Source organism: Myxocyprinus asiaticus, chromosome 3, assembly GCF_019703515.2.
Source record: "Myxocyprinus asiaticus isolate MX2 ecotype Aquarium Trade chromosome 3, UBuf_Myxa_2, whole genome shotgun sequence".
Lineage (NCBI taxonomy): Eukaryota > Metazoa > Chordata > Actinopteri > Cypriniformes > Catostomidae > Myxocyprinus > Myxocyprinus asiaticus.
In genome coordinates, this window is record NC_059346.1 from 15,261,985 (window position 1) to 15,271,592 (window position 9,608).

The window sequence follows — 9,608 nt, forward strand, 5'->3', positions numbered from 1 at the left end:
TGACCTATGTTTTAAATAGTCTTAAATGGATTGGTTTGGTCACTTTTGGCCATCCATTTCATATACATAAAGAGACAACAGGACATTACTACAAAAATCCACCAAATACTAGAATGAATTGAGATGTTCAATAATTTATTACAGTAAAATAAAGCAATGTTTAAATAAATCAAACTAAAGTGCTTCTTAGTGGCCAAAAGATGAGGCACACAAAAATGTACAATAACATATATATATATATAAATCCTTAAGGCTATTTAAGATACTTGAATACTACCAGTAATCAATAAGACAGATTCCAAAAAAGAAATCTGTTAAATAATTTATAGAGAATTTACTTGAGTTACATCACCCTTTTTAGATCACTTAAATTATATCCCTTATTAAAAAAGAAAATAAAAATCTGAGATAATGTTCTATGCAATGGCAAAATGCCAAACTGAATTAAATGGAAATTAAATTGGGAATTTATTTCCTAAAAACCAATCTTAAAGTACTTCACAAATACTTGTTAGTACTTTTCCCAATCATAGTTTAATAGGAAGTTAATCCAAGCCTGATTTATGCATTTTAGAGATATCTGCCTTTAGCAAAGCTTGCCACTAGAGAAATTAAAAGATGCACTTATGCACACAAAATATAAACACTAAACATGCATGGTTTGCATGGCCTCATTTTAGGTCATTTTTTCCCAGTAGACAGAGTTTATGCATGCTACATTATAACAAATAAAGAAGCTAAATTTCAAAAGAAACAAGCAAGCAGGCTTTAGTTGCTATAAATGAGGCATGACCTCAGAATCTGTCCTACATACTGTTAATTCATTGTTTTAACCTCATCATACTTCTTGCACAGCTCCAGGTTTGTTCACACCAAGTACTCTTAGAGTGTGAATTTTTGTAAAACCTTTCCTTTAATTTCAAATGCACAACAAAATAAATTTGAGGGAGTAACATGAACACACCATATCAAACTCAATTACAAACACAGAATCTGTAACAAATGTGGATACATATTAAATGCATATCACAAAAAGCACATTAAAATGCATACCCATTTGTCTGCGTCGGGCAGATGCTAGCAGTATAGGGTTAAACAGTGATTCATTATGGTGGCTGAGTGGTCCATATGACAACTGAACTACATGTTTGTGTGTGCGGGCTTGTTCCCTTCCTCCTCAGCTATGCACAGGTATGGTCTGTTTACAGTCACGACAGGCATGACTGCTAGCATCAGGGAGCCCAACTGCATGCTCCGTTGTGGCTATTAATAGAGTATCAAGGGTAATTTCTGTGCATTTTGCAATAAATCTAATAAAGGGCCTAACATCGCCCTCATTGGCTGTATCTAGAACAGCATAATACTCTGCCCTCTGTTCTTTCCGAATCGTGATTGGTGGATAACTAGCTTGCATTAGTATTAAATTCATCAGCAGACGGGAAGTCCGTCCATTGCCATCCACAAATGGATGCACGTAAACCAGTTTATAGTGTGCCAAAGCTGCAAACTCTACAGGGTGAAGATGCAGTGCCTCCTCTGAGTTCAACCACTGCACCAGCTCCTGCATGTGTTTGTCCAGATCCTGTGGATGTGGTGGGATATGATGTCCCACAAAAACCTGGCTAGTTCGGAATCGTCCGGCTTCAACGGGATCGGCGTAGCCTAGAACACGCAGATGTATTTCTAAGATGTCATTGACAGTGATTGCCCGAGCCCGGGACAGCAGAGTGGTGTTGATGTACTTCATGGCTACATCGACACCAATAGCCTCATTCTGTTCTTGAAGACTCTTACCTGGTACGGCATATCTAGTCTCAATAATATGCCGAATTTCAGACAGAGTGAGTGTGTTGCCTTCGATGGCTACTGTATGGTAAATATGATGGTAGTAGGTCTCTTCCATTACTCGACGCAAAGCGGAGTTACCCTTGGGGATAGACATGAGACGGCGCACCTTTCCATCTATAATCCCGAAGTGCCGTCGGTCTATTTCCTCAACTAAGGGCAACGTGCGGTCTCTACTCACCAGTGCCTTCTCGTTACAAGGCGAGATGGCAAGGGCTTTGGTGTAAAGGTGGTCTGCTTGAACAACGTCCTTTTCCTCCTCCAGAATAGTTCCCAGCTCAGTGAGTGCCTCCACAAATTCTGGGTTCATGTTGAGTGCGTGGACGAGTAGCTTATGAGCTTTCTCCCTCTTCCCCTGTTTCTTCATCTCCAGAGCCTGTTGAAGAGACGCCTTTGCCTCCAATTTAGTCTCTGTCAATGAACAGATGGCCAGTGTTAAACAACATGATATTCAAGCTAAGAGATTCATAATAAATGCTCAGTAACACTCCAAAGGATGTTCCGTTTTCCATTTTTTTTCATAGTAATCATGCTACATCTATTTAATCTGGATTTATGACAGAATTGACATCCAATAAGAGGCAATATTTGTCCTCTGGATTTGATTTTAAGGGTCATTTTATACCTTTTGTAGCACATTTTTTTTAATACTAAATAAAAAAATATTAAATGTCATCCTTTTATGTCAAATATTTGAATTCAATCAATTAACATATTATTTATTAATTCGTACCAATGAAATTGAATCAACATCGATACTTTTTACAATAATATGTATCATTAGGCCTAAACAGAGGAATTCATTAGGGGGGGCATCTTTACCCATTTATTTTAAAAGAGGGATTTGTGACGTCAGCTGAAAATGAAAAGTCGTTTTATAGATGGGTGAAGTTATTAATTTTTAATAAAAGATTCAAAAGACATAACTTTATTTATTTTAGAATAACATTGTGCTTTGAATTGCGCACAGTAAGGCCAGGAAAGTACAGTAAGAAAGTAAATATTTTCAATTTTGATTTCATGTTGACTTTAAAGGGATACATCGCTCAAAAATGTTTTATAATTGACTCTGTTATGTTCAAATGACCCTGATCAGACTCCTTTTCAAAGGATACACTCACCGAGCACTTTATTAGCAACACCTGTACACCTACTTATTCGTGCGATTATCTAATCGGCCAATCGTGTGGCAGAAGTGCAATGCATAAAATCATGCACACACGGGTCAGGAGCTTCAGTTAATGTTCACCAACAGAAAGGGGAAAAATTTGGTCTCAGTGATTTCGACTGTGGCATGATTGTTGGTGCCAGATGGGCTGGTTTGAGTATTTCTGTAACTGCTGATCTCCTGGGATTTTCACACACAACAGTCTCTAGAGCAGCCCTATTCAACTGGCGGTCCGCAGGCCAAATCCGGCCCATCTGAAATTTTCAGTGGCCCATGTGAGGTTGTCAGTTGTCTAGGGGGCTGTTTACATCGAACACGTTTTGTGTCTGTTCATACTGTTTTTTAATTGTTTTTCTATGCAAACTTGCACTAAACAGAAGTTGCACCCTGTCTTGATGTTTTTAGTGTCTCATGCATGTGCACAGTGTTTTTAGAGGCTTTTAGACATTGCACTACAAATAATCATTATCCATCATTTTAACAGAAGGGGAAGATTAAAGGTGTAAAATCATGATGAAATTTGAAAAGTCAAACGTTTTTAGTATCAGTCTGATTTTCTCTTTCTTTAATGGACGAATTTTGAAAGAACTTTTTTTTGGTCTCAAGTTACCCGTATTTTTCCCTCCCAGAATTTCCTGCTAGATGGAAATATTTCTAAAGATAAAAAAATGTAATACATTAAAAGCTATAAAACACAGATGTTTTATTTATATAATAAACAAATATTATAGGCCTACTATAACACAATATCTGTAGATAGAAGCTTTTCGATAACAAAATATCCTGGCTTGGCCCACGTGCCCCGAATATTTTTTCCATCTGGCCGATTTGTCAATGAAGTTGAATAGCCCTGCCCCAGAGTTTACTTAGAATGGTGCCAAAAACAAAAAACATCGGCAATTCTGCGTACGGAAACGCCTTGTTGATGAGAGAGGTCAACAGTGAATGGCCAGACTGGTTCAAGCTTACAGAAAGGCTATGGTAACTCAGATGACCACTCTGTACAATTGTAGTGACCAGAATAGTATCTCAGAATGCACAACATGTCAAACCTTGAGATGAATGGACTACAACAGCAGAAGACCACGTCTGGCACTTTATTAGGACCATAATGTTCCTAATGAAGTGATAGAGTGTATTCCATATACAATGATGCACATAATACAATGAAGAAGAATGCATATTTTATTACCCATATGCTCTAACCCAAACCCTAAACCTAACCATAAGTAAAGTGCAGCACTTCAACATGGTGCCTAACAGCTATTCAACAAATAAACAGGCTAAATAACTTATTGTACAAAACTATCAAATTAAGAAATTTAAAAAAAGTCTCCAATACAGAGCAGCATAAAACTGCTTATGTGCATCAATCTATTGGAGTGCTTCAGGGCGTTCCTCTGCGAATTCAATAGGGCAGAACTGCAAGATAATATTGAGAGTACATATCTAGTTCACGACATCAAGCAGTTTAAATCCTTTTTACTACAACTATTTATTCAAGCAGTGTAAGACAGAATCAGCAAAAGATTTTAATCTCTCTACAACACCTCACAAATATGGGAATATTACTCACAGCAGAGGATTTAAAGTCTGACAGTGCTCGTCTTGAATTGTATTGTTTATGCAGCACTTTGCTGTAACAGTGAATAAAAAGACTGAACCTAAAGCATTAAAGAGACGAAACTTCTCACAGAGGATTTAACTGTGCTGACTGTTATTCACTGTTAAGCACAGCAAGCTACCATCATGCAAATATGCTCTCTAAGAAGTCTCAATTCATTTGAGAATTGGGTCTCGCATTAAAACCACCACCACTAAAAATATGAATGTTAGTAGTCTACCCCACTAATCGACTAGTCAGTTGTTAGATGAATGTCACATCCCTAACCTTTACTAGGCTTGACTCTTTGTGGCAGGAGGTCCAGCGCTGTGAATGGGACTGTCAAGCTAGTGGTGTGCACTGTGGGCCGCTGAACACCCCCCCACAGCTGGCAGCGGAAAAGGGCTAGACCCTTCAGTGTGGCACAGCATTGCTCTTCTATGCCTGCTAAAGGCAACAGTAGAACAAACACAGAGCCCAGGACAGCAAACAGAATGGGTCCCCAGCCCCAGAGCAGAGGACTGCTGCTGGCATAACGCAATACTGCAAAAGCTGCCATCAATCCAGGAATCCAGATGTCTCAGGCCACATGTCTGACATTCTAGCTTGGGACTGCTTTGAAAGCCTGGGTGAAATGAGAAAAAGAATGACATAAAATAATGAAAAGTTTGTCATCCATACAGTCTGTAATGTGAGACAAGAGATGATCAGGCATACCATTAATTCTGTCAGGTAAGAATTTGACAGTCTGAAAGCTTGTAAGATTCAATTGTTTGTTTGTTTTGACCTGAATGTTCCTTAGCCTTCTTGTAACACAACATGTAAGCAAAGTATTTTCTGGTTAGCAGTACAAATCACAAACCTAGCAGTTCATACACTTACAAACACCTCAACACCTAACAACTTTTAGAAATGTATTATTTCTCTCATTTATTTATTTGGGACTTAAGTTAAAACGTGTAATATTGAAGTGCAATACGTTTCTTCAGCTATCAGAGAGATAATTATGGACAGTCTCTAGACCTATTTTCTATACTTATGCTTTTTAACAAGAACAGTGAATTATTCAGGACACCTGATGGTAAATTCCAAAACATAATTTACATAATTTAGAACAGTAGCTCTTCTGTCATGACAATACACATTAATTCAGCTATATAATCGAATATCTTTCCCAAAACCGGCAGCTCATTACTTCCTTTATTATCTGAAAAACAATCCACAAATGTTCAGACCTACCTTATTTGTCAGATGATGTTTTAATGGGACCATAAATAACGGGAAAGGTAAAGGAATATTTACCCTGACTTTAGAAACGTCAACTTCCGCGAAACGGATGTTGCCTGCTTGTAAAAGTAAAGCCGATTGGTTAGTTTCACTTTGTATGTGCTCAGTGATTGGTCAGATATTTGCCACACACCCTCGTTCAGCAACACATTTTCCAGATCGTAGAACTTCATGATTGGTCAATTCGGTTATTGGATCCGCCCTCTGGAAAACGTACACGTTTTCTTGTTTTGTGCTTTGTGTCAATGTGTAAATGGGTTATTTACACTAATCTGATTATAATGTTATTGTACATTATATGTATCGAATATTAATGAAATTAGCGTGAGATATTATACACAGAATTCTAGACTGTATCTTGCCAGTGTAAACACTAGATGGCCTTATTGGCTCAGGATTATTCCACTTGAAATGTTTTTTTTTTGTTTGTTTGTTTTTTTTTTTTTTTTTTTTTTAGATTGTACACGCATCTAAGACATTTGTTCATAATTTGATATCACATACCGATATGTTTTTTCCCCTTATTTTTAGTAAACAAAATAAAAATACAAAATGACAATGTACCATGCCAGGGAGGGAGAAAGGATTGTGTCTTTTGAAAAGGTTTACTGTCTTCACAGCTTTCTTATAAGAAGAGTTTGAAATTAAATGTAAAGTTTTAAGTCCATAAGAAAACGATTAAAACAAGGCTTACTCTTACTAAATTTACACTTGTATATAAAATATTTATCCAAAAGCAAGACAAGATTGATTAAATAAACATCTGACTCTTCTCCTTATAATGTATAAAACCAAAAATTAATAAAAAAAATTAAATAAAAAAACACAGGAATCATGCAATACAAAATGGGAAACCCCCAAAACTAAGGGCAGAACCCTGAGAGTACTCTCAAGGGGACAGATACCAGACATCACCAAAAACTAGAAAAAAAAAAAAAAAAAAACAGGAGGAGGGGGAAGCTTGACGGGGTCCGGCAGCCTGGGAGGTGGCTCAAAGTAGGGGACAGAGTCAGGTGGCCTGAGAAAAGGTTCCAGGAAGGGGGTGGGGTCAAGCGGCCTGAGAGGAGGGTCCAGGAAGGGGGCGGGGTCCGACAGCCTGAGAGGAGGCTTGAGGACAGGGATGAGGTCAGGCAGGGCGGCGGGCACTGGAGACTGGACAGGTGGCTCCAGGACGGGAACGAGGTGAGGCAACAGGAAAACAGCCTCTGCGGCCATAGGCACTGGCAGTGACAGAGGAACAACCTCCGTGGTCGGGAGCACAGGCAGTGACAGGGGAACGTGGACGCTGGTGGCAGCAGGGGAACGGCCTCCGTGGCCGGTGGCAGGGGCTGAAGTGTAGGGGCCCTTCTCCTCCTCTTCCGGGTGGTGCGAAGCACTGCTGCGGTAATGGCATCCACTTCCTGGTGGTCAGCAGCGGGCCCCTCCGCCTCCTGGCCGTCAGCAGCCAGCTCCCTCCTACGGTGACGTGAAGCCCAGGAAGAGCCAGAAGGATGACAGGGAACCGGCTGAGAGGGGTCTTGGGATTTGGAGTTCCACCCCTGGAGTAGAAGTTCCATCTCTGCCAGCCAACAGAAGTGGTCCACCAAATCCCAAAAAGGCCAGCAAAAGACTTCACACAGCTCCTCAGCCCTGACCGGTTTGTCCAAGCCAGTCAGAAAAAGGTGTTTTAAAAGAATCTCACCAATAACAGCACCTAAAGGCCTCATTGGCGAGCTCGAGCATATTCTCTGATGGATCGACCGCTCCAAGAATGGGTCAGAGAACTGTCATTGTGGGTGGTGTTCTGGGAGATTGACTCTTGGTGGACAAGAGCTGGGAAAAGAAAAATGCCCATTGCCTCCACTGGGTCCAGTAATGGCCAGTTCGTTCTGTCATGTTTGGAGTGAGTGAAGGACCTAAACGCAGGAGGCAACTACCTCGGAGGGGAAAATCAAACACAGTCCAGGGCGACAACATAATGATGGGCTGGGCTGGAATGGGGAACCAACAGAAATCCATCTGGACAGGACCACGACCGACAGAGACCAAACAGGGGACATAAACAACATCCCACAAACAAACTGGGAAAAAAAGGGAGAGAAATCAGGAGGCAAATGAGGAAGGCAGGTGAAACTAATGAACTAATAATCAAACAGGTAACAAGGCAAACCAGAGGGTGGGGTTATCACTGAAGACAAGACAATGCACAAAGAAATGAGACTATACAAAATGTCATGGTTACTTTCGTAACCTCCATTCCCTGATGGAGGGAACGAGACGCTGTGTCGATGTAGTGACACTAGGGGTCACTCTTGGGAGCCCCAAACACCTCTGAACTTTTTTTTTAAAAGGCCAATGAGAATTGGCGAGTGGAATTTGCATGCCACTCCCTCGGACATACCGGTATTAAAGGAGATGGTATGCAACCACTCATTCAGGTTTTGTGCTGAGGAGCCGAGATAAGGTCCCGGCCATTTCAGCAGGTAGTTCAGCGTTGTGGCAAGAGGGACAAAACATCTCGTTCCCTCCATCAGGGAACGGAGGTTACGAAAGTAACCATGACGTTCCCTATCTGTCACTCACTCGACGTTGTGTCGATGTAGTGACACTAGGGGTCCCTATACAAAATGCCACAACTAACTGAACTGTGTTACGTGAAGTGGCGGTGTGTGATGGGCAGACTGCTGTGTGCCTCGTAGCCAGCGCACCAGGCCATCATGTAACCTCCCCCAACGTTCTTTATGAGCATTGAACAGTCCTTCAGGAACAAGTCGACTGCCCAAAGAATAGGTGGACAGGCTAGCCCAGCCGAGGCTTCTTTTCCTTCTCTTTTCTCCCCAAAAAGAGTGGAATTTGTTAACTGACTGGGAGCCCTAAGTGTCAACGTCGGGGGGGTGTCACTCCCAAGGGGAAGACACCGCGGAGACCACACCTCACCCAAAAGGGGGGGGGGGGTATTTTGAGTGGAAATATGTCGCATGGTCTTTACTGTCTTGATGGAAGTATGTCATGTGGAGAGGTCCCATGGTAGGTCCTACCCAAAGGGGGAGGAGTTTCTACAAAGCATGGCGACCGGGGGCAGAGGGGCCCCTGCCCAAGAAAGACGTAGTTTACCGACAGGGAAATGATTTTGCAGAAAATATCACATGGGGTTGCCTTCGGGGGAACCAGCACATGCGGAGCACCTACCTCAGTACAGGGCCTCATTAGCGCACTTACTGAGCCGGCAGCGAGTTTCTCCGCAAACTCAACTGCCACAGGGCTAAGGAGGAAAGTCATCCAGGGATCACAGTCTGTGAACACTACTGGGAGTCAAGAGCGCATGTCTTCCACTCAAGGGAGGGGAAAGGAACTATGCGCAAGTGGTATACCTGGCCAGTTGTCCCGGAACTCACCTGCTCGTGCCTGCCACTACTCGGGACGAGACCGGCTCAACCCGCAGATTGTAGAACCTGGCAAAGGTGTTGGGTGCTGTCCAGCCCGCTGCTCTGCAGATGTCTGCCAAAGAGGTGCCACTGGCCAGGGCCCAGGAGGCCGCCACACTCCTGGTAGAGTGGGCTCGTAACCCCGCAGGAGGTGGCACGTCCTGAGCCTGATATGCCATCGTGATGGTGTCAATGACCCAGTGGGCGATCCTCTGTTTGGAGACAGCGCTTCCTTTCCGCTGTCCACCAAAGCAGACAAAGAGCTTCTAAAGCTCTGCGTTTGATCCAAATAGATGCGTAA

At 42.1% G+C, this 9,608-nt stretch overlaps 1 protein-coding gene across 1 annotated transcript; it reads right to left on the reverse strand.

The window, feature by feature from the left end:
- Nucleotides 1–114: 114 nt before the first annotated feature.
- On the reverse strand, nt 115–5,945 carry LOC127421820 (protein adenylyltransferase FICD). Its single transcript, XM_051664970.1, has 4 exons — nt 5,856–5,945; nt 5,334–5,422; nt 4,905–5,241; nt 115–2,256 (listed from the first exon to the last, which is right to left on the reverse strand). Exons 3-4 carry the CDS (start codon nt 5,173–5,175, stop codon nt 1,178–1,180), a joined length of 1,350 nt encoding a protein of 449 aa, XP_051520930.1. The 5' UTR covers nt 5,176–5,241; nt 5,334–5,422; nt 5,856–5,945; the 3' UTR covers nt 115–1,177.
- Between the last annotated feature and the right edge of the window lie 3,663 nt (nt 5,946–9,608).